This window comes from Apteryx mantelli, chromosome 6 (genome assembly GCF_036417845.1).
Source record: "Apteryx mantelli isolate bAptMan1 chromosome 6, bAptMan1.hap1, whole genome shotgun sequence".
NCBI classification, from domain to species: domain Eukaryota; kingdom Metazoa; phylum Chordata; class Aves; order Apterygiformes; family Apterygidae; genus Apteryx; species Apteryx mantelli.
In genome coordinates this window covers 35562109-35587956 of record NC_089983.1, presented here as the reverse complement: position 1 = coordinate 35587956, position 25848 = coordinate 35562109, and the positions used below count along the sequence as shown (strand labels likewise).

Here is a 25848-nt window from a genome sequence, read left to right as displayed (position 1 = left end):
AGCAGGAAGAGACACTTGGAGGTGAGCGAGGTGCGAAGAGGACATGTGCAGCCCACCCAGCTCCCACTGCAGTGTTCTAGCTGTTGGGGCAGGCTGGGACCAATCTGAAACCTGCTGAAATCAATGGAAGAGGCTCCCACTGACTCCAAAGCAGGTCAATTTGTGCTTCATATTTGGAGTTTGGTTGGGCTGGGTCGTGTTTCTGAAAGAAGCAAACACAGTTCTTGAGAACGAGAAGCAAGAAAACACAATGCATAGGTTTGTTGTCCACATGACAAGTGACGCTGAATGGTAGGTGAGAACGAAGATCTAACCTGCAGATCTTTAAGGATTCGAGGAGTCCTTCCTTTCATCCTTCCCTTCTCCCTGTGGTTTGGCCTCTTGTAATAGCAAAAGGATTTTTTAAGGCCACACAATGAAGAGGGCACTAGGGCCTCCCTAGGACCAGGTCCTGCCATGAACCCCTTGCTGTCAAGAGCTGCTTTTAACCCAACTCCCAAATAAGGTGAAGGTTTTAGTTTTAGTAGCTTCCAGTCTGGACACAGGGAGATTAAGTTGACAGCAAAGCCATTTTATTACTTTTCTTCATGACAAGATATTAACAGTTTTGGCATGATGTGTTGGGCTTCTTCCATTACATAAGTTCAAGCAAAACAACATTTTTCACTGTCAACATACACAGTATGTAGAAAAGGTGAAATCTAAAAAGAACATTGAGACTTTGAAGTTGGATTTTTTTTACCTTCACATTTTTCTCTCTCTCTTTTTTTTTTTTTTTTTTTTTTACAAGGAAGACATCTGTATGTACGCCCTTAAATTTGAAGGCTTGGCCAGGGTGAAGCAGGGAGTTTCCAGTCTTGCTAAATCTGACAGTTGCCTTTGTTTTGCAGCAGAAACTAAATAGATCTTTTTATTTTCATTGTTAGAAAAAGTCATATTAGCTATCACAAACCTGTCCAGACTCAGGGTGTTGCTAGTGGGCACTGATGCAGTGCAGTTGTTGCATGGAAATACTGTAGCATCGCATAAAATCAGAGGCTGCCGAGGTTCCATATGATGCGTTCGTGGCTATGCTGTGCCCTCCTTGCCACGGTACCGTTCAGTCTTTTTCTACACATATAGATAGAGGTAAGGGAACCTTACCATACCTTGATTTCAGTCACTGACTTCCCCAGTTGTGGGACCTGTGTTTAGTACCCAAACTCAATTTAGCTCCACTGAATTACATCCTAGCTAATATAAACTTCAGCAGAACTGAAATTCTGTTGCTTAACAGCTATCCCTGACTCGTAGCTTATTTGAAGCTAGAAAATCTGAAAAGCCGGGCCATGTTTTCTCCTTCCTGTTTTAGATTTTATTGTTGTGGGAAATTCATATTTTTCTTAAAGAATATGTGCATCCAAATATTTGAGGAGATCCTGGGAGGTGCACGAAAGGAAGCGTGTTCTGTGTCTCAGTGCTAATGCCTTCTAGTCCATGATCTTTCTCATCTTAGCAAGAGAGTTTAAAAGGGAGAATGACATTGTTTTACTCTACTTATTGCAGTTTGGGGATTTATGACAGGCTTAGCTGCTTTTTATCTCACTTTGGTTCCTTCACTAAGCTGCTACATAGCTTGAATTAAGTGTGCTCCTGTCATTTCTTTGGGCACTAGAGGAAGCATACTGCATTGCCATGGGTGAGATTTGGAGGTGGAATGCTCTTTCTGTGCTTGTATTTCCTTCAGTAAAGGTTGAAATGTTGTAAATTGCAAACATCTGTGTTATGTGCCCCCTGCACATTCATAATCTGATTTTTTTTTTTTTTTTCCCCTCCTCGGCTCAGTTCATCAGCGTGGCAGAAATGAGAGCATTGAATACATCCTAAAATATCCCCCTTAGAAGGTAGTTAACCTCAGGTCCGCCTGCTCGTCGTTCAGGGCTGATTGTGCCTGTGCTGCTGCTTGCATACACACTTTGAACCCATCCCATTACCTGCCTAATAAAGTGGGAGAGCAAAATGTGTTCAGCAGAGTCATTATGGGAATGAGCTTCTGCAGCCTGGTAAATAAGTTGCCATTTGCTGTCCAGGGTGTGTGTGCAGGGGGAGACGGAGGTGAACAACTGAATCAGATGCTACCTTTTGAATTGATTAGGCTTTGATGAGCAGACACTTTTCTTGCATCAGATTCCCACTTGTCTGTCTAAACCTAGAGACCATCCTATGACGGTCTGGCCAAAGGGCAGTATAAGGTTTAATAAACCAGATCTTTGGCTGATATGATCTGGCACAGATCTGAATTACTGTATACCAGAGAAACAAATGTGTCTTTGCAGGGTTGCTAAACAACTGTTGTATTTCACTGCAGTTGTTTGACATGTTCCTAAACTGCCCTTAAACAGCTTCTGGGATCCTTTAAACAGCTTTTGGGATCCTTCTGAATGGAAGAGTTAGGCAAACAGGCCATTCATTTAATTGCTGTTTCGGACTGGAATTTTCCTGAGGGAGTTATGTACCCAAATCCCACGTATTGCCAGTAGTTTTGAGATTTGGACACTTTTTGAAAATTTTATCTCATATTTGTTGTTGCTAATGCAGTACTAAACTGGAATTCTGTTTTATTCTAGTTCAGTATAACCCTGGAAACAGATGGGTTGAGTATTGGGAAAAGTGTCGTATATGCTTGCCTTGTTTTTACTCTTCCCTGAGAGTCTGCTTACAGCAACTGCTAAAGATACAGCACTGGACTAGCTGGACCCTCACGCTGAGCCTGTACAGCTGCTCTTATGTCACCTCTTTGTGAAGGTGGGAGCTGCCTTTGCTGAGGTCTGCTGAGTTTGAGAGTGAACCTGTACTTTGGGGATGAAGAAGAACTCATAAAATAGTACTGTGGTGCCATAGCCTGTGTCTCAGCTGGGCACCACCCAGCCAGGCGTCATGAAACAAGTTTGGTTTGAGACTCAGACCTGTGTGTGGCAAGCTGGTAACCTTACAGCCACTAACGATAGGTAAAAGGTTACATTTGGCTTCATGAATCTGATGGCAATATTTGGCTCTAATGGAGCTTTTTGGTTTATAAGCCCCATATAATACCAGAAGCAGAATTTCCCACGTAAATCATCAGTCTGCTCTGTTTGCAGAACTTCTAAAAAAAAATCCAAAGCTTTTCAGTGTTATGCTTCCCACCACAGCAACTATGTTGCACGGGAAATTGCATGCGGGTGCTTTGTTTTCTTTGCTAGTTTGTCATTTTGTTCCTGTGAATTAATCCCCATCCACAACAAGTTATAATAGAAGTCATTTCTCAAGAGGAAGTGTTTCTGCCATTCCCACTGATAAGTTTACTGTTAATCAATATTTGAACCTCCAGGGCTAAGTAATTTGGTACTGCATCCTTGTTGCATCTTCTTTAATGGATGGATTATTTCTGTCAGCTGTGGATCAAAGTTTTCAAGTGACCATCTGTGGCAATTGGTGTTATTCAATCAATGGTCTACAGCCCACAGGTGGTCCATAAAACATCAGAAGGTGATCTGTATAGCAGTGGGAATTGAAAGCAAAATTCAAAGCAATCCTAAAGGCATACACAGTGCTCCCCTGCAGTTAACAAGCAATGATGTGCCTGCTGCAGGCAAAGTCATCTTCTAGACGCGGGTCTACAGGTAGGGCACAGGTTGTGGATTTTTTTCCTAAAAGTTTCAGTTCCTCTTTGCTAATTAGAGAAGCTTGCTAAGTTCTGCTGTAAAGGACACATTGGATTTACAAGGGGTTTATTTTTACCGACGTGACTGTTTCAATATGAGAAGGACATTTACGTAGTTGCACATCAGGTTGGGAGTCGGATGATTTGGAATCTGGATTTTGGTAATTCTGGCTCTTCCCTGAGGTGTCATGATGGAAATGTTATAGCGTGGATGCCTGAGGGTGGACACCTGGATCTGCTCACACACAGCAGGGGTACAATTGTTTCTGTTTTACCTGGCAAAAACAGAAAACTTCTGTGACTGCACAAGTAGTCCCCGGAGCTTGTTGTACACACCATCTGCTTGGAGGCAGAGGGCTGCCTCTGGCGGGGTGAACCGTGGCGGCTCCCCCAGGTGCTGTGCCTGGGCACGTGGTTTGCACACGCTTTGCAAAAATATCTTTGCAGGTTTGCCCTGTGAGAAAGGTGTCAAGACTGCCTGTAGCAACAGTTGCAGAGGCTCTTGGGCTGTCTCTACAGTTTCACAGCGCCCACAAGGGCCTGCGGATGGCTGCATGCTGCTGTGTGCCTGTGTGTGTGCTGCTTCCTACCTGCTTCCAAGTGGAAACGTGGGGGCTGTTCAGCACATGACCACATTCACAAATCGCCTGGTTCCCATTGCCTGGTAATTGCAAAGAGATCATTTCTATAGGTGCTGTGCTTTCCACATGGTCTTTTTTCCAGTGTGTTTCCTTTTTTTGCATAAAATAAAAAATGATTACTCTGTGGCCCGTGATGCAACATGCAGTATTGACAGACCTGTATATTAAAGGATTATAAGAAAAAATACAGAGCCTGAGACTCTTTCTTCATATCACTATACTGTGGTGTATTTTTTCTTTTGTCTCTTAATTTTCACCTTTTATTTGCATTCTAGTTGTTGCATTTTCAGCCTTTCTTCACAGTTGTGCAGACTGGAAACTTTTTGTTTGTCCTCTCACCCCCCCCCCCTTTTTTTTTCCTGTGAAAGCCGATATTGTTAGGTAGTCACAGGACTCTAGAAGACGGACTTTGGCTCTAAGGAAACAAACAAAATTCCCCTTCATCTGCCTTTCTATGCAGGAGTTTCTTAATAAAAATGTGAGAGCTGCCACTGCTCTGAATGAGACTTACTCTCTGCTGACAGTTTCATTACCGAGCCGAAGATCATTTCATTTAGAACATAAGGAGAAAAACCTCTGAAATGCTCTCTGCTGGAATTTGAATTCAAATCCCACCTGGAAAGCACGATGAGTGAGCCCAGGACATCTTGAAGTGCTACTTGTGGCACTCCTCAAAACGTATCTGATGGGCAAGGCTGCTGAGCTGCTCTCTTTGGTTGTCTTTGAATTAAGATGAGCAAGTATCTCCATACAGAAGCTTTTAATTACATAATATAGCTGAATTTGAGAGAGGTGAGTCAACCATCAGAAAATCCTTGTGGAAAACAGGATCTTCTGCATAAAAAGTCCAGAACAAGAAGACAGATGCAGGATAAGAATAGCTTTGGGAACAATTTGGTTTCTGGAGCAGAATTATAGACTCATTTCAGTCTGATAAGCTTCTAATGGGAGGGGGAAAAAAAAAGAAAAAAGAACAAAAAAACACCAAAAACTTCCAGATCGCATGTTTTGTAGATGTCTTCCTCATTTCACTGAGGTGGCTGGGGCTGTGAAAGACTGAGTTACTGTTTGTCTCCAGGGGTCTGTGGGTATCAGCAATGAAAAACACTTGCTAAGCATGTTTTAGGAATCTGGATATGTGTTTTCTTTTGTGCTCGTGACTGTTGAGAGCATGAGGCTTATTGCATATGAGAGAATTTTTCCAGGTTGAAATTTTTAAGGTGAAATGGACAAAACTTGGTAAGGTTTTAAAGTATTGTGCCAAAAAATATGTTCCTGTGCTAATCAAGGACATTGATTATAGATGTTTAAGCATACATTTTATTCAATACGAGTCTAATGAAACAATAGCACACTGGGGTTAGTAAAACAAGAGCACACTGAACTCAAAGCTCTACACAATTTTTAACACTTTGAAAAAGGTTTACTGGCATTTGAGTAAAAATTCAAACAGCTGTTAATTAGACCTTTCTTCAGGGTAGGGATGAACCTCCCAATCTCTTTACCTTAGCCTTCTGCCGTCAGAAATGGATTTCAGATCTGCTTTATTAGGATTATACCCGTTTGTGCTTGCAGTTGCATTCTGTAGTTGAATGGTACCAGCATTTGAACTGCAGAAGCATATAAATCACTTTTTGGGATGCAATTTTATACTTGGAAGGAGAAAGACCTCTTTTACAAATATAGCCTTTCTGTGAGTTTTTTTGTCAGTTCTATCTTTAGTTTTCATTTTTACAAAACTGTTAGCTTCAAATTTAAATCCCTGCTGAGTTACTCAAATGTTTTGAAGATGACAGGAATGCTGTGATATTTCTAGCCTAATTTTACAGAGTCAGGATATAAAGATGAATTGGAAAAGCTTCAGGTAGCATCACAGACCTTGGATGTTTCTCTTTGTTAGGCTTCATCTTTGAAATCCTGCAGTCATTCTTCATGTGTTAGAGAATTTCCTTTTGTTGAGTGGTAATTCAGAGTAGGGCCATAAATTTTGGCTTGCAGTTGCAGGCAATTAATCAAATAGGCAAAAAAAAAAGTTAAAAAATTATTATTGTTTGCAAATCTTGGTTGCATACACAGTCAAAATGCTGACTCTCATATGTACTGATTCAAGTTTTCATCTCGTCCTGTCTTGCTGAGTTCTCTGTGGTATGTATATGTATATGTATACATTCTGTTTTGTCTTCCCAAGCTTTGGCTCAGCCTCTAGTACTCTGAATGCACCAAAGCCCTGACTGGCCTCAGCCCTCATCTGCCTGGATGCTAAGGGCCAATGGAATATTGTGGGGCACAGGAATATCCTGAGCTTGGAGATATTATGCAGCATCTTCTGTAACATCTCCTACTACAACATGTTGTTGCAATTCCCTGAATACTTCCCCCATTTGCAAGCTCGTTTCCCTCCTTGCTCACCCTGCCCTGTTCCTGAGACACTCAGCACTTAAAAGAAAACTTGACAATAAGTATAAATAATTTTAAGTAATTTGAGGCTGAGAATCAGACAGAGGGGTGACAGTTCATGTCATTCAGTCTGAGTACCGCACTCACAGCTCAGCATCTCATACAGGCTCTTTTCCCTTTCAGGTGTTCACAGGGAACAGCAATGCTGACGGCGTGGTTCACCACAAGTTCCTGCACTCGGTGAAAGCCCGCTTCGTGCGCTTTGTCCCGCTGAAGTGGTCTCTCAACGGACGGATAGGACTGAGAGTTGAGGTCTTCGGCTGCTCCTTTAGTAAGTGGCAAAGTCTTAACCCGTGTTTTGCCAAAGAGCTTTTATTGGCACTGTCAGTACTGCGGGAGTGATCCAACACAGTATGAGTTAAAATGAAACATGAAATATATAGCCATCATTTATTTTTCGGTTGCTGTATTTGTCTCTCTGCACTGGGATGTGCTGGCCCGTCTAGCTCAGCTGGTGAAGCTTTCTCAGCTCTGCGTCCACTGCAGAACTGACCTGGTGCTTTTTCTACAGGCAAGGCAGTCACCGTGAAACCTCCTCCCACCTCCTTTCCTCCCCACCTCAGTGCAGGAGATAGAGCTATCTGGGATTTTTGCATAGGACTTTATTTAAGAATTGCACTACCTTTTACTTTAGGGTAGTTTAGTAATTGTTTATTTTTAATTTTAGGGCTAATTAACTAGTTGTTAAAGTGCTACAGGTTGTGCAGCCAGTGTTTCTATTCTGGCAGATGGCTTTAGAGCTCTGGAGAGCGGAGTACTGGTCTGCTGCTTTAATTGTTTTTGCCATGGGTGTTTTCTTCAGCTCTCTTCCTCCTCACACATGATAAGGATCCTTTGAGGTGCTGTCTGCAGCTCTTTGTCACCGTTGGTCTTGGAGCAGTCTATAAACACTGTTACCTGAGGACATTTTGGCCACAGATTATCTTACTATAACACTGCAGATGCATGACGTATCACCACAGAAGCATACAAATGTAAAGAAAAAGGACCAATGTTGCTCCCAGGCACAAAATGAAAGCAAGCCCAAAAATGAGGAAACACTAGTCCAGTATCTATTTCTCAAATGTTTGTGGATTTATTTCTGAAGTGATCAAAGTTGACTTTGTAGTGCTCAGAGACCCTGCTGGAGATGGATAAGATTTTACTTGGGAGAGTTCATGGGATTAACAGCCTTTGACCAGTAAATTCAATCTGGTGTGGCATGGGTCACCAGCATGTGACACTACTGTAATTGTACATCTCCCTGTTCAGATTAGGTTCTCATCTGTTTCTCCCAGGTACAGAAAAGGGATTGTAAAATAAGTGGAGAGGCTCCTATATGGGAGACTCCTTGAATTCATCTGAGCAGTATCTGAGAGTAAAGTGTTTTAAAACTCAATTCACATGATCACATTAAACAGAGAGAGAGCGTGCTCCAGAACTCTCAGTTGCCTCATCACCACACTCAAGTCTGAGGATTGATTCACATGTGTTCACAGGAAGATCCTTTTTATGGTCTGTAGGTAGATCTGAAGGCTCCATTCAGGTTTTTTTGGGATGCTTCTTTTCCATTTTCTTGGATGCTTCAGGTACTATGGACTATAATTCGAGTACAGACCTGCAAGAAGTCTTCCAGTCTGATCTGATAGTCACTTGGCCAAGAGACCTTTCCCAGCCCTAGCAGTGGGCCTGTAAGTTGAGACCTGTAAATCGAAACCAACTGCCCTTGATGTCATCGATCCAGAGCAGCTATCTCATCTATTTTCAAGGAGCTTTTTTCTCTTAATGACTGAACCTCTGCTATGGAAAGAAGAGTATAGTCCAAACAGACTATCAGCAATTAAGCTGGAACTGAAGGCTGAAACTCTCGTAGCTGAATGTGTTGGTGTTACTCCTTGTGAAATACTACTTGGGAATTACCTCCATGTCAAATTGTGGTTGTATCTTCTATGACATGGCAAAGACTTCAGAATCACTTGTTGGCTGAGTTTTCTTGCACTCATATCTTCTAACTCTTCATCTTTGTCCTGTACCCTGCAGTTGCAGGAAATAAAAATGGCTGTACAGAATTAAGGTATGAGATTGAAGCAAGCCAGAAAAGAAATAAAGGGATTCATAAAAGTTTTACAGAGTGTTGAAATATTCATTCAGTTTATATAAATGTGCCACTCAGATTTTTCTCTGGCAAATTGCATATGCCAAGCCAAACCTGTCTACAAGTTTTGCTTACACAGTTTCATAGTCTTGGCTATTCCTAACCCAGGCACTGAAGCACTTCAGAGTTGTATGATCATTTTTTAAATTTTGTCTTCATTGTTATACAGCAAGTGTATCCACAGCAGATCCTGAGCTGATGTAAACCTACATAACTGCATTCAGTAATGTTCAACAGCAAAGGAGCTCACCCACCACATTCAATTCTGGCACAAGAAATATATTAGCAATTTGAAGAGTTAAAAGAAATGACATAAAAATCACTAGGAGCAGCAAGCTGGGGGCAAAACGGGAAGGAAATAGAGCTAAAGGAAGAATTATGCCAAATCCTTTTTACACTGTTGGAGTGACTTAAAGGCTTCTATAGGTAAACAAGCTCAGAGCATTTGCTCTTAAGTCTATTGAAGTTGAAAGGATTTTCACTGTCATTTTAGCTTTGGATCCAGTCCTTAAGCAAAAGATAAAAAGAGAACATGAAAATGAGGAATACAGATGAACCAGATCCTGCATAAACGGGGCTGCATGTGTGACTGTCAGTTCACTTCTGCCTCCTAGCCTACTTGTGGTGGCAGGTTAAAATTCAGGTGATGCTAGACCTCTGGCTGCCCATTCTACCTTTCAGGCAAATGCTTCCCCCCCTGAAATGGGGCATCCGATCTGCTGCTGAACTATAGTGATGTGAACTGAAAACAGTTGTTTGATATTCTGGGCAGAAAACTGAGGAAGCAAAGGTTTGATTTATAGGCAAGCTGGATGACCCTTTTGTGTGAGTGGCAGCATTCACTGGGTGGTGAAGTTTGGGGACAGTGACAACTTAGGCCATCTGAATTTAATGTGCTGCTGCACATCTGTTAAGATCCCGGGACTAGTGCCAAATTGGGCAACATGCAGCTGAGCACCTCATTGGTACACTAGGGCTTGCACAATAGCATGAGGTCCCTTGGATGGTCTTTGCTCACATCTGCTCCTTTTTAACCTTGCATATCTGAGCAGAAGATGACAGCTGTATGAGAGGTTTGTGACTTCATTGCTCCTTAAGCATTTTAGTGATGGCAGAACAAGGTAAACATGATGCTCTTGTGCCAGTGCAAGGCTCTGACTCCCCGTTTTTGGAGTATGGCTGTCTTGCCCAGCACACTCTGCTGAAGAGGTCCCAGGAACATAACCTTGTTGTGGTAACTCTGCGTGAATGCAATTTTCAGTGGCAGCTATTTAGTAGGAGGCACATGGGAGGCTCAGATCTTGTAGGTCACCAAGCTCTCTGCCAGGACACTATAACAAATAAAAAATATAAAAGAATCATACGAGAGATGTGCAGTGTATGCCTAAGTGGTTAACGTAATCTGTGACTGTACTGTGCTGCTGAATGGCACTCACTATCTTTTATTACTCCTGGTAAGTAATTTACTGTTATAAATTTGTCCCAAACAGATGTCTGTCATACAAGAAAGCTGTCTTCTTAAAGCTGTATCTCCCAATTCCTGATCTCTTTCTCCCTCCCTCCCTCTCTCTCTCTTTTTTTTTTAATTCTCTAACTGACAGCAGGTTGATATTGTTTCTCTGGAATATAAAAAACATGTTTTTACCAGCAAAGCTGTTTCAGACACATCAATGTGCTTGACCCTATTCCATATAGATCAAAGTTCCTGTCCAACAAAGCACTCCAAGGCTGTGAAATCAGCTGGAATTCACAGATGACACATACTAACTGATTGTTTACTTCCTTACACAGAAAGTATGTATTTAAATGAAAATTAATTGTATTTATTTGAAATTTCTACAAAGATATCATTTCAGTTCTGCAAACAGGTACAAAATAGGAGTGCCATGATGTAAATCTGAAAAAATATATGGTGATGTTTCCAGTTCAGGAGAGGCTATATGACGAGTTGAATGAAAACCTCCATGCAGACGTATGTGTAAATGCTCACTGGCCCTTCGTAATGAAGTCTCCAAAAGGAGCGTGACTGTAACAGAAAACTAGAATTGTAAGGGAATATGCATTCAGACAAATGGCAAACCAATTGTTTTGGATGCTGTGGGATAATGGGTATATCTTTATACTTGGGAAAAGTCTTGTTAGCTTAGCATAGGAAAAAAAAAATCTGCTGACACAATTGCTTTTATAGAATAAGATTTATGGCTGCATTGAAAATGCTGATCATATTATGTAACTGGGTAATGGCCCAAAATGCATCAGCAGGATCAGGTGTAAGTACAGTTAACAGGCTGGGAAACCATGGGGGGAACAATGATAGGGTATGAGATAGGGTATCTTCTCCTCTTGAGAGCGGAGTTCTTCATCTTTGCAGTTCAGGACTTTGATTTCTCATCTTTTGCTGTCATTGCCTGAGGGAATGTGATTTGATACTGTGTTTTTTGATGACGTTATACACAAGGGTCTTCTGCTGGATATTTTTTTCTCTTTTTTTTCTCTTCCCCCAATCCCCTCCTTTGTCATCTTATGAACGCATTACAGAGAACTACGCAGGGTCTGAGCCAGACGAACTTTGACCAGTAGTGTTGGTAACCACCTGCATCAGACAAATACCCAAACCATTGCTTACCAAGAGGTAGGGACAGATTCATAACAGGGACAAAGCTGTTTAGCAGGGCGGTCTCCTTGGAGGTGCTCACTGACGTTTGTCCCTTGGGTTGCACCTCTGTGAGGAATATGGGGAGGGAGATGAGATTGCTGAAGAGTTCCTGAAGCCAGCGGAGCGTGACCAGCTGGAGAGATGTCCCTTCCTGCCACCTGCAGGGAGTTAAAACTTCTTTCTTTGATGCAGGGGTCAGAGCAGGAGTGAAACTGCCCATCTTCTTCCCTTGTTAAATTGCAAGTGTTCCTAGAGCATATTTTCATATTTTGGAGCAACTTTGCCTAGTAACTGCTCACTGTTTCCAAAATCACTAGAAGAACCCTCTTCGAAAGAATAAACAGGTATCGTCTCTGCTTCCTGGAGCTCATAAGGAGGTAGTGCAGAATAAAAACATGTTGTGTTTTAATTTCCTATTCCTACAGGTTTTCTGAGACTTCTAAAATTTATCATCTTTGATCTCTTGCTGCAAATGTATTAGGGACATACATGGACTATAAACAAACAGCAAGCAAACAAAAAATGTGGGTTTTCTGGAGCAACTGTATTACACTTAAGCTGGATCTTGCAACGTTTAATGGGAAGCCAGTGATATGTTGTCATGCAAACTGCCATTAATTACTTCTGGATATTACTGTTAGCATTTTTTTTTATATATTCCCATTTCATTTGGTGTTCTTTACTAGCCAGTGTCCTCATAACTGATAGAGTTATGCTAGAGAAGCAGAATTTTTCAGGGTTTCCTTTGCATTATTTCCTTTGCATTCTCTATAAATGTCAGTGCTAGAACTGTTATTGAAATTGCATGTTATGCCATGGGTTAGTGGGGAGCTGAGAACCAGGAGTGAAGTGTGAACTCAGAAGGTTTGAAGGTTTGGATCATTTGGGTTAAGGATCTAACAAACATGGACTGCTTTTATGAAGAGGCAGAATCAGAGCTTTCTTACAGTATCTTTATTTTGGGGAGCTGGAAAATCAACTTTAATTGCAAAAGACATTGGAGAACAAAGACTACATTAACTTTTTTATAGGCTGTCTCTTAATTCCTGCCTGTTTTAAAATGAAGCTATTTGTATGGTATACTTGCAATTTACTTTAAGCAAATTGAAGTATTTAATGTAGCTAGGTGAAATTCATAAAAACTAAGGTATGAATTAAATTCCCTTTATAGAAACTGGCAGTCAAGTCCATACAGAGAAAGCAGCAATTCTGAGGGAGGTGATTCTGAGCACCTAAATCAGAAGTTAAAAACTGTTAAAGCAGATGGTGTGAATACTTTTCTCATGATATTTCCTAAAGTAACAACTGTTCCCTATATAAATCTAAACAGCATTTTATAATTCTGACATCACAGATGAGAAATTAGACCTCATTTATTCTGGAATGAACATTTTCCAGAGCTGAATTTCTTTGTAATTTCTGTTTTATGAAAATAACTTCTTTCATTCTGATTTGAAATTGAATCAGTTTCGAAGCGTCAGTGTTTCCCATCAAATGTAAATTTTGAGCTCTCCTTGTGCTGCAAATTTATAAATCTTCCACCAAACTTCTACAATGGTCATTCTGACATCTAGAAGTTATCAATGATAGTTTCCATAGTGAAAAATCATTAACAGGTCTTTTATTTTCTAAGCTTGTAATCATTTTCAATTGCAAACCTTTCTAAAGCCAGGTCTGTTTAAAAAAAAAAAATTTTTTTTTTTTTAAGAGGAACAAAGGGAAGTACTATTAAAACACAGAGGGGTAGAAGAATTCTCAAGGGAACTTAAGTGACTTAAGTCTCTAATGCAGTTGCTGACCTGGAAACCTTGGTGGTTTTGCATATGGCCTTTTCAGTTATTTTTCAAAAGAAAATGAAAAACTGATTGCTTTGGATTATAATTAAAACATGGGATGTGCAAACAAAGATGGTCTTTCTTTGTCGCTATGAAGATATTCTTTTCTTTATGTATTTATCCCAGTAATTATATAGCTTAGTAAACCATTGTTCAGATTATTCTTCTTATTATGGTGCTCTTCATTTTTAATAACTTTTTAATAACAGGAAATACCAAGTGACAGATTTATCATTTATGAGCAGATATTTTATCCGTGATTTGTGCCAAATTGCATTTGGATAGAAATTGGAATTAAGTTAATATATGCCAGTCACATGTTTAACACAATGTATTAGTTAAAAGTAGCTAACACTACCTGAAATGTGCTGGTTATATATGAAGAAAAAGAAAGTTTATTAAAAATATATTTTGCATAAAATACTGCTTTGTTAAGCAACACAAATACTGCAATCTGCTGTTACCAAAAGATGTATTAATTGCAATTAGAGAATTGATAGCTTGTTTCCCATCATAGTGATCAGGTTTCAGAAGCTGCCCAAAGGGGGAAATGTGTTTCTAATAGGATATTCCCAGGTGTGTAATCAGGTTAGATGCCTAGTTCCCATGAAATCCCTTCACAAGCTTTTTGAACCGATATTTGATGGTCCCTGCCATCCTAGTCGGTTTGAATGTGGAAACATGGTTGATAAAAAATCCATCACAAACATGCAGCTAGCCCTAGGAGGTTAGATGATGCTAATTTGGATGCAGGGTGGATGCATGCAGGCTTATAGAAATGTCTCAAGAGACACTTCCGAAGCTGCAAAGAGTGGAGGGAGAACTGAACTATTCAAAGTAATGAATAATGTCCTGGGTGTGTTTAAGTCACAAATGGTGAATGTGGCGAGAGATGCTCTGGAGATCTAAATATAATGGAAGGTGCCTGGTATGTTTTAGGAAGTAGAGTGAGAAGAAAACTCTTGCTTGAGAAAGAGGAGGAAAAGTGCAGAAGAGTTAATGGTTTTGTCCTAGTGTTCTGTATTCCTCAAAGAGAGGAGGTTGCCCAGATGCCAATTGCATCTTGTGGATGTACACTTCTGAGGATACCTGGCTCCAACTGCTATTGAAAGGATGCTAAGATGTTACAGTCCCTCTCCTGATGCTGCCCCTCCTTTTCATTTTTCCATCTTCTTTCCCCCAGAATCAGATATAGCAGACTTCGATGGCAGAAGTTCCCTCCTGTACAGGTTCAATCAGAAACTTATGAGCACATTCAAAGATGTGGTTTCTTTGAAGTTCAAGAGCATGCAGGGGGATGGAGTCTTATTCCATGGAGAAGGACAGCGTGGAGACTACATTACCCTGGAACTGCAGAAAGGGAAACTCTCCTTGCACATCAACCTGGGTAAGGGCAAATAGGAATCAAATATTCCTGTAGTAAGGTTTGTGTTAATTTGCTTTTATGAAACTATTGTTTCTATTAAAATGTATTTATAATCATCAGCTGAGAACAGTAAAACCTGCTATGTACCTCAGGGAGTTCACAGCTTAAATAGTGAAGTTGGAGACTATGGCAGGGAGAGCAGAAGAGAATCGATTTGACTGACTTTTTATGCAGGACCATGATAGCTGAGGCAAGAATAGAGCTTGGCTCTCCTAACTAGAGCTGACCAAGGCTGAGTCGCTTGATGATTACTTTGAAATTTTGACCTTTGCTTGGTTACGCTTTCAAACAGCAATTGAAGAAGAAAAAAAATAAAAAAGCTGTGTTTTTTCCCCTTCCTCCTTTTTTAAGAATATTATTCTCTGGAAGTTTGGTGTGGGGTTGAAAATGTTTGTTTGTGAGTTGTCTCATTCTTTTCCTCTGTGGTCAGATCAGAGCAGACAATACAGAAATAATTAAAATTCCTGGTGAGTACACGGAAACACTTCTACACTAGCAGGAGCTATTATACCAGGAGTGATCATACCAAGTCCCTTAGCCTTACTACAGAATTTTCATTAGCTTCATCTCTGGGTGACCCATGGTGTTTGGCCCTGCTGACTCACATTTCTTACACTGAGAGGTCTGGGTTGAGCAGAAGTTTCCATGCCAGCGTTGCTGTACCTCAGTCACGATGGGAGCTGCAGTTTACCATGTTTGGGAACTGAACTTGGTTTGAAAGCCCCGATTGTCCATCCAATGGACAATTCCATCCAATTTCAGCATGGAAAGCTGGAATAAAACCCCTCCTTCTGATAACTATGGGGATGGGGCAAGGAGGGGAGGGAATTAAGACTCAAATTTGTCACTACCACTCTTAGTCATAATAGCACTGATGGATAAAGTAATCTGAGCCATTTGTGGTTCCAAAATGGGTGACGTAACATATAGTAATAGAAGGGGTTGATCTCAGACTAGCAATTCCAGGACATTTTGGGAAATTTGTCTTGTGCAGATAAAGCAGGCAATGATGTAATATCTATTTCAGCCCGCTGTTTATGAAAAGTTAGAATTGCAAGCAATCATAAACTAGTGGGAGCAAACTGAAGGCATTAAAACAGAATTTCTAAATAATTCCTTCTGCATTTTTCCCTCGTGTTAATTGTGTTTGTTTTAAATGTCAGTAACAATTTTCCTCAGCTCTCTGGGATTTTATTTTTACATAAGCTTATTAATTGTTTAGTGTCCAGCTAATCTTTTCTTATTTATTTATTTATTTAACTAGTTAATCAAAGAGTAGGAGTGATAATGCACCATTTTTCTCATTTGCTGTTTGGAAGTTAGTTGGACCAAGTAGCCATTACATCTTGAACCTCTAAGTGTGGGACACTGTTGATTTGTCCTTCTCTTCCAGAAGTTTAACTCTGGGATAAGAATATGACATTATACTTACATATATAATATTACTTCTTCCAGGGGAACTGCTTGGTGAATACACAGTCGGAGATATGAGATTAAACTCTTGGCTACTGCTGAGAGAACACAGATTTTGGCTATTTTAAATCCTGTATCTGCATGCATGTGTCATGGACAAGGGTTTTGGTGTGTGAGTTTTGGTTTTGAATGTGTTTGCAACTTGTCTGATTGTTTTGGAATGAGTCTTTTCCATTCAGCTGGGAAATAGAAAAGGACATGCACTCCCTTTAAATGAGGTGCTCTGAGTGTTCAGACATGCACCCAGCTAGAAAACAGAAGAGTGCTTGAAATCACTGGGGTTAGGGCCTAAATATTTCTGCGACTCTTGATCTAAACTGTTGGAGATCCAGGCTGGGTTTAAGAATCTTTTTGAGCTGAATAAAATACTTGTATTCATGTTGCTTCATTGCCTTGTTGTTTTCTCTGAAAATGGTCAGGTGCAATTTTCTTGTTAAAACACAAAAAGCGTGCAGTTGCACCTGAAGTGTCAGGAGTGATCTGTTGCATGAATAGAGAGCAGACTTTGGTGCAATCCAAAGGGAGCCCTTAAAACATTAGGGCTTTGAAAGCGCAGCAGGATGAAGGGCACAGGCAATGTGACAATTCCCTGGGTGCTGCAGTGTGTGGGTGCAGCATTGAGAAAATCTCCTCCTAGTTTTTGGCAAGGATTTTGCTGGGGGTGGGGAGAGAGGAGGAATATATATATATATATGGAATACATACATATGTATATGTATTTATATATACGTATACATGTATATATATACATATACATATGTGAATAAGAGGCCCAAAAAACCTAAGGCAGGCTTCAGGTAAGGGCCTGGAGTTAACTCTGACATCCTCTGCTTGTCTCTGCCCCTCCAGGGGATTCCAACCTGCATTTCAGCAACAGCCACACGTCCGTCACCCTGGGCAGCCTCCTGGATGATCAGCACTGGCACTCGGTTCTCATCGAGCGCTTCAACAAGCAAGTGAACTTCACGGTGGACAAGCACACCCAGCATTTCCGAACAAAGGGGGATTCAGATCACTTGGATATTGATTATGAGGTGCGTGAAGCCTTGTAGGTTCTAACCTGGGAGATGAAGCCAACCAGTGTAAAATGGAAAACACCCACTCTGTGGGATGGGATTTTTTTTTTTTGCAGAAACAATCTATTCTTTTTTTAGTATTTCTGCTTCAGAGAACTCCTTTTGTAGTTAGCAAGCATAAACTACCTCAGTGCAACTCTGTATATGATAGTCCCAGAAAATACCCAATCTCTGGGCAAATACGTGCTGGAACACGCTTGCCTCTCCAAAGTATGTCAGGCTTTGAGCTAAACTTGATCTAAAAGGTACAGCCTTGGCTAGACCCCCTATCCTCCACCAAGTCTCCAGGGAGAAAGCTCACTCATCTGCAGTGAGAGGTGCTGTGGCATCATCTGCAGCGTGATTTTACGGAGATATCATGCACCTGACTGACATGGCCAGGGAGGTCACAGTTAGGGTTGTGCCTGTCTGGGAGCTGCCTACTTGGATCTTGGCTCTCTGCGCAGACATGGTGAGCAGGGAGAGAGCACCCTCTTCCCCTGGGGTGGGCGACCCTGAGCAGGGCTGTTCAGGCAGCGGACTCTGACCTGGGTCACTTCACATCATCCCTCCTGCCCACAAAACCTGAGCCTGGTGTGCTCCCCTGTAAAGAGGCCAAGGCATGGCACAGCGCAGTTTATATCACTCCACTAGTTCAGTGCTTATGGCCCGTAGTCAGTGAAAAATACCTTAAAATACCTTAGAAACCTTTATATCATCATATCTGTATGCAGAGCAGTTCCTCGCCTGTTCTCCCCACCGACACGCACAAGCTTGCATATTATCCATGTTTCCTTTTTATTGCGATGCGCTTGCTGACCAAGTCTTGCTAGCCTGCAAAGCACAGGGTCATGTTTGCACAGTCAGAGCCGTCACCCTGTTTGGATGTGTTGAGCTGGCGCGGTTCATTGCTCAGAGATCAAAAGTTTCCTCTCTGCACTTTGGCTTCATTTCTCTAGAAAGGATCAATTCCCAGCGCAGCCGAGGAACACAAGCAGACAGCTCGGCAGCGGCAGGCGTGCACGCGCAGGTGCCTGCTCTCTGCTATGCCGATGCTCCAGCTGAATTTCAGGGGGGCACTTCTCCCTTCTTTGCATTTCACACAGCAGCAAGGAGAAAGCGGTGCCTCTCCCCTCGCCCTGTTTAAAATTCTTCTGTACCAAATCATGAAAACATTTAATAGGGAAAGTAGGAGACAGCTCCTAGCTGTTATAGCAGTGAGATCCTAGAACAGTTTCTGAGGGAACTAGCCAAAGCTGTAACTGCTTTTAAGGTGGAGCTGAGTAAAGCCAAACAATTCAGTCAACACTTCTCCTAATTTCAAAATGTTGAGATTCCTTGTTTCTTGGTATATTCTTGATGCTGAATGGTGGTTTGTGCTACGGAAAATTCAGGCTCCAATGTAATTTACAGAGTTTTTGTCCAGCTGATCCAAGGCAGGGCACATGGTGGAGATGATCTGCAGCTGGTGTAAATCAGCATGTCTCCACTGACCTCAGTGGTGCTCAGTCCTGGCCTCTGGAACTCTGTTTCATGTGATGCGTTTTCCATTTGCACTGAAATGACTCTTGTCTTTCAACCAAGCGTTAGGGCAGTGCAGTCTACTGAAAGTTTATCTCACAGCACTTTGGGAATTAAAGGCCTTGCTGAGGATAGTAAAACCGTTAGTTTGGTAATTAAAATTATTACCAATCACAAAGGAAACTGTTTTCTCAATACCGCAGTACTGTAATTGATATTGATTTTTCTTCTGATTTTGAAACCCAGTACAGAGTCCCTAAGCAGGAAACTTAAAAGAATAGAACATGAAAGGAAGAAAGTCTGGTGTTTTAAGAAAGAACTAATGATTCTCACTGGAAAAAAAAACACTGCTACCACACAAGCCCTCATGCCAATAACAAACCTGCAAATGATGTAAAGTGGAAATCTATTTTACTCTTTATTTCTGTGAAATGATCAATTAATACAGCTGAGACACAAGTTCATTAAGAACTTGTTTTCAAAGAAGTGCTTTCAAGATTATCCAGAGAGCCTTTATTTGCTTATGCACACTGGCTTGTTAGGCAGAGTGGGAGGAAAAATAACCCCTAAATTTTCCATTTTCATAACAATCATTAGGAACAGTGACCAAATAATAATGCTGACCAGCTTCCAGAAGCCTTCAGCGTGTCCCTGGTGCCCCCCAGCACTGAGTGTCGCTGCTGCAGTGAATGCAGCAGGACTGCAGGGCAGCTCTCAAAATGCTGATAAACTATGACACCTGCACCATCCTTGCAGGTATTAAAGCACTTATGGTGCTGCTGGCTGTGATGGGAAAATGGGAAAAAACAAAACAAAAACCTGATGGTAGCACCAGTAAAACTTTGCTGAAAGGGCTGATGGAGGTAAATAGAAATGAGCTGTGTCATCTGGAAAATGAAAATAGGGTTATTGGAAGTTTCTTGTTTGTTTTTCCTCAGTAGTCTAAAGTATTTGCTCTCCAAGGATTTTGGAAGCTTTATTTGCTTAGATGCTTAAAGTCCTCTGTAAACATTTTGTCCTCATTTAAGTGATGGGTTATAATCTGCGCAGTACTGATGTATTCCGGTACTTAGACGACAGCACAGCAGAAGTTTTGTTAAAATGTGTAACCTGCTATATTTTTCCGTTACACTGTTCAGTCTCAGATACAGTATGTGAGTATTGTAACAACCAAATGACAGTGAAATTTAAGGCAAAACAGTTGCAAGGTGCCAAGGGGGTGGTTTGTGTGTGTGACACTACCCTCCACTGGTTGAAATCAGAACTGTTCAAGGCACCCTGGCTCGATGTAAGGAGGTGACCACAGCTCACAGGTAACCAGCGCTCCGTGGTCGGAAAGTTTAGTCCTTCCACTGTGCCGTGGCTCCCAGCTGCCGTGGTTTTTTCAGACTGGTGACAGTGTCCAAATCGGAGGGGGCCATGGGCTGGAGACCATCTGACGGTATGTGATGCTTTCGGTGTTCCTGGGCAGGGGGGTTGTAATAGCAGGTTGTTGAAAGGCTGTGTGTATTTTTGTGTGTCATGGCACATAAAAGCCATTTCCAAATGAGCAAGCCATCTGCAGCAGCAGCGTCTCGCAAACAGCTGTAACACTGTACTATATGGCCTGTAATTCCCCTGCTGGGGGCCTGGGCCTTGCTTCATGCGCTGAGATGATGCTGTTCACGTGGCTCTGGTTTTTAGCTAATAGTGGGGCTGGCTGCGTGCAGTGGGGCTCTGCTCCTTCCTTCCCCATCTTTTGGGGATGATAACTAAATGCTGTCTTCGTTCTTTCCAAAAGCTCAGCTTCGGAGGGATTCCAGTCCCGGGGAAACCAGGAACCTTTCAGAGGAAAAACTTCCATGGGTGCATTGAGAACCTTTATTACAATGGAGTCAATATAATTGACCTGGCAAAAAGGCGCAAACCTCAGATCTATACAGTGGTAAGAGACACTCCTGTGCTTTCATTCTTTACTGCTGTGCTGTTGGTGTTGCTGGTTACCCTGAATGAATGGAGTTCAGATTTAGATATACACATAACTGGCTTGTTACGATATTGCTGAGGCTAAAACCAGCCAAAGCTGACTGCAGTGGTGACAGCCACTGAAAGATACATGCATAAATTAATAGGTTTCTTTGACTTTCTAGGTATATTAGAATCTGTTTGGAGAAACTTTTTAATTTCTTTTCCAAGCTGAAAATGTGTTGTTCTGGTGGCATGATAGAGGTCATGGTTCTGATTGGTTTCATGGTTTCTGATTAACTTGGATAAATTCTTATTTTCTGAGCTTTTCTCCATCGTTATTCAGGAGTACTGTAGTAGCAAAATTTTATTCTGCTATTTGTGTAGGCATTTTAGCAAAGAGTAAATGTTTCTCTTACTCTCAGAAATGTTTTCCTTTGCACCAGCTCCTTATATTCAGAGTACTGGCTGTTCTGAGAATCATTGACCTGGTTCTAGTGTCTCTAAATGTGGGACAGTAGAGATGAAGCAAAAGGAATTACAATTTTCTCTCTCCTGCTGACATAAAACATGCAAGTAACTCTATGCCTAATAATGTGGAAAATTACAAATATATTTGAATGTTTCAGGACCAAAATAAAGAACACTTTATTTCACAGGAAGAAGAAACAGTACACTGCCATGTAGCATTCACAAATTTAAAAATATTCAGCCTTTCATTTAGTTTGTGCCTCACTCCTGCACCATGTTTTGATATCTGCTTTTTGGCTAATACTATGTCTTTGGAGAACATGGAGACAAAGCTGCTTCTGGGTTTCCTGGCACCTTCTGGTTTGTAGAAAGCTGTACGAACAGACTGAAGGTAGAGCAAAGCAAGCCTCATCTCCCTTCCTCGCTTTCCCTGCTTTGGGCTGAATACACAGGGAAATGGAAAATGAAAGGTTGTGCGTGAAAAGTCCTGTACCGTATTGCTAGCAGCCAAGACTGTCTGGCTCCAGGATGCTTCACCTATCCTGGGACTGAGGGACTTTGCTTTAATAACCTCAAGTTTGATTGCTTTGACTCAGGACTCTAAGGTACAAATCTTATGAACTGTGTTAAATTACTCTTCCCCTCAGCTTACTTTCTAAGGGGAGGAAAGAGCCCTTGCCTGCTTCTTAGGTCATTAAATAGCAGGTTGTTTTGCCAGCTGGGCCAGTGTGAAGGCCTTCCTAAAGAGGAAAAGAAAAACTTTGCAATATGCTTTTTCTTTGTCAGATACCATCTGGGTGTAATGCAGCCCTGAGCAACAAAACCCCATTATCACAATATTTAATGCAGCCATTAACTGTGCTAGATCAGAGGCCTGGGAATCTTACTCCTTAGGTCAATTTAAGGTAAAAGGGATGTGCCCTTCTCCTTCGGTCTCCCTCACAGAAGTGATGGTTTTAAAGAAACAGTTCTCAAACGCTGGATGCTATACTGCATTTTGCAAGAGTTGCGAGCTGTTATGTGCTGTAGTCTGGAGTGCCACTGTGTGCACGCAAAGTACAAGGACAGGTTGCCACACTCGCAACGCCCCATAGTCTTGGATGAATGCCATTCTGTAGAAACAGCTGCTGTATATCCAACATCTTTCTATGTCCTTTCTGTCAGCCCTATTTATCTCTTCTATTTATCTACTTGCAGGTATTTCCAGCCCTCACAGGTTGATCTTCCTCTCCCTTCTTTTCTGCTTATCCGCACCCCTTAACAATCTACTTATTAAAATAACTTGTTCTTGCTAGATGTAGTCCTTTGCCTGCCAGACTTCCTCTGCACTGAATACTTGTACTCCAAGTTCATTGAGGTTTTCAAGTAACATATCCCCAGGGAGATGCAAGCTTACTTGCTTTGTGCCTCTGTAGCCTGGAGTGAAAATGTGATGAAAGGAACAGCACAAAAGTAGAATTAAATATCTCAGAAACTTGGAATCTCTTCTTCCAACAACCTGTTGTGTACTTATCCTCCCTCCTCCTCAACTGAACATCACTAGAGATGGTACTGCATGGTGAATCCCCCAAATATCTTTGTCTCCTAACTAAAGGTATCTAAGGCCAAACTGGTCAGTTCTGGATTAGAAACTCATTAGCACTCAGGGAAATTAGTTTTTTGCCTCCGAAATGGAGGCAGACTTCAATACTCAACCTCTGCTTCATTCTCTGCTCCCTTCTGAATGTTGGCACAGTCAGTGAGCCAAACTTGTGAGTTTTCATACCCAGCAAGCTCTTTGTTTTATTACTGTTGACATCTTTCACGTTCGCAGAATAATGCATCCGTTTCAGAGATACAGATTTCATCTTCTGCAGAAGTTCCTCTTCCATCCAAATAATGGTCCCAAATCAGCTGCATTTAAAGTAAGAGAAAGAAACTGCAGGTTGTCAAATATAGAGTATTGTACTCCGTATGGTACTCTTGGTGGTGTATGTGATTATCATTCCTCCTGTTATTTTCTATAACTCATTTGCAGTTGTCAGGCTTGCAATAAATCCCCTTGAGAAAACATTTCAAGATAATGAGGCTGCCTGTCTCTTTTGAACTGAAATTTGCCTTCAAATTTTCCTTTTTTGTATTGCTCAATATTTAACCCCTCTACATGGTATCGTATCCCTATCTATTTGGACAGGCTATCTATCTTCTCTCTGGGATTTCTTTTGTCCCTGATGGCATGTTTTTTTCCCTCTCCTAAGTCCTTGAGTGTAGCAAAATGATAGAGGATCTTTTATTTGCTCTCCTAAGTGATTACTGGTTTTGACTGCAAGAGGTTTGAGAAGTCAAATTTCTATAATTACTATTATCATGGTCCTAGGGCCGGACCCTTGGGAAACCTCTACAAGTGCTTTAAAATAATAATTTAAAGGTCTGTTCTACTACTTGCTGTGTCTAGGTTCTCCGTACAAAGGAAGCACAGATTGCCCAGTGCGAGGAATTCTGTACAGTCGCTTGCTCTTCCTAGACAAGTAGGTAGGGGCACAAAAAGACGCTAGTAGGAGCCAAGTTTAAATACATGGAAACTATGGCTGAGGGAGTAGCTAAGTGGAAAATAGTTAGAGGCTTAGAGACTGCTAGCAGGAAATATCAGGTATGTCTGTGCTGTTCCTACAGTTTTTTTCAGACATCTAATTATAGGCATTGGCAGGAGTGAGATGGACCTTAGGTCTATCCTTGGCTGTTCTTATGTGAAGGTACAGGACTGGCTTGAAGACCACCCTCACTGCAGTGCCTAGCACCACGCTGTTCTGGGCAGAAGGCTGTAGGGAGCTCATAGTTTACAAGTGATACAACGGAGAGTAGATGAATTTAAGGAGCTGTAATTTCCCTGTCTCTACTAAACCCAGAAGGAGATGGATATGCCAGAGTATCCTGGCCACCAGGGTTGACGTACAGTTGGTTTCAGATTGCATTTTTAGAAACTACTACTTTAATGTGAAGACCTGTGGCCAGTGTTTAAATCTTTTTCTGCCTCGGTGATTTGTGATGTGAGAATAAGAAGTTTCCTATCTGAAGAAGGGAAATGAAAAGATCAATAAAATATGCAGTGTTTGATTTTCTCAATGCTCTGCCATATGTATTCACTGAAATGGGGGAAAACTCTACCCTCCTTTCTCTTTCATTGCCTTTGTCTAATAAGAATTGGAGTTGTATTTTTAAAGAGCGGAGCAAACAGTGCACTGATCTGAGAGGAGTGCAGGAAATTTGTAGGGCAGAAGTTGTTGAGTATCAAATATGCTCAAATTTCTACGTCAGCCTGCCATGTTGAATCTGGGAGTGACAATTCAGCACAGCAAGAGATGTGGTGACATGTAAATGCATCACTAGTGCCTCAGGGAAATAACCAATTGCCAGCATCAAAGAGCAAGGAAAGATACCTAGTGACAGGAGAATGTAAACTAATAATTCATTCTCTTTATAGCAAATCCAAACATGCTGTTTTATTAAGCTGATATACCTTCATCTTGAGAAGAATTTGCTCGTCTACACACGTCTCGTTCTACCAAAGTGCTATTGTAAGTGTTGATATATCTGTGAATATCAGGCTAGCAAATTGTGAAGGCTTGTGCTAGAGTTTGGAGAACCATGAGTTAGATATATAAAACTAAAACTTTTTTTTTTAATAAATTGAAGGGGGAGCTATTTTGTAGCTCTTTAGAGAGAGTCAAGCTGGAACCTCCAAAACTATGCCCACACGGTCTTTTTTCAGAATGAAAAGTGCACCTCATATTGCAATGAGACTATAGGAGCCATAGAGAAAAAATGTTGGAACTATTTGGTGACATTTTTCACAACTTCCTATCTGCCTAAGCTGAATTCATTAAAAAAAAAAAATTATCCAATTATTTAATGAAAACGTTAGTCGCACATGCACGTTAAAAAGAGAGCGACTGAATTTGCTGTTCTTTTGAAAAGGCAGTTGAACTCAGATTTCAGAAATACTTGTTTCCTGTAGAAATAGCTTTTTTGCTTTCTCCTATCTTCTGGTCTGCTCTTCAGGTCTTCAGATAAGTCTCCTTTACATCATACCCGTGGTACAGAAAAGAAAGAAAATTTGCAGAAATAGCATGCATGTTAAGGTCCTGTTTTGTTGTTGCTAAATGGTGTAATAGGATTGTTTTGAAAGAAACTAGAAACTAAGTATATGTCACCTTTACCAAGCTCTTGAAATAAGGTCCATTTGGATGATGGTTATCCCATTGATTTCAGATGACTTTGACTACACTTCTGAAGACTTCCAGTCTCTAAATATTTCGTCCGGCATCCAGCTGCAATAATAAACTCACCTTTTCTTGGTAGAAGAGTTTTTTGTGGTAGGATTTTGATAGTCATGATGACCACAAGTGAAGCAAGTCTTTCAGGAAGAGGGACCATAAATTTTATTAGAATAGTTGATATAACTCAGAAAAGCTAACGAGTATTTGAGCAAACAAGACCTTTTTGAGAGTCATCAACCTTCAGCAAATTACAGGTTAGAAACAATTGTTCACAGTTTAATTTATTACATTATCTGT

The 25848-nt window shown here is 41.1% G+C and overlaps 1 protein-coding gene across 1 annotated transcript in view; it reads left to right on the top strand.

Moving 5' to 3' along the window:
* Positions 1-25848, top strand: part of CNTNAP5 (contactin associated protein family member 5) — a 211046-nt gene that overhangs the window by 46203 nt on the left and 138995 nt on the right. Inside the window, exons 2-5 of the mRNA XM_067298578.1 lie at positions 6904-7051; positions 14589-14792; positions 17154-17338; positions 20661-20804. Coding sequence (XP_067154679.1) covers positions 6904-7051; positions 14589-14792; positions 17154-17338; positions 20661-20804 — 681 coding nt within the window. The remainder of the gene's footprint in view (positions 1-6903; positions 7052-14588; positions 14793-17153; positions 17339-20660; positions 20805-25848) is intronic.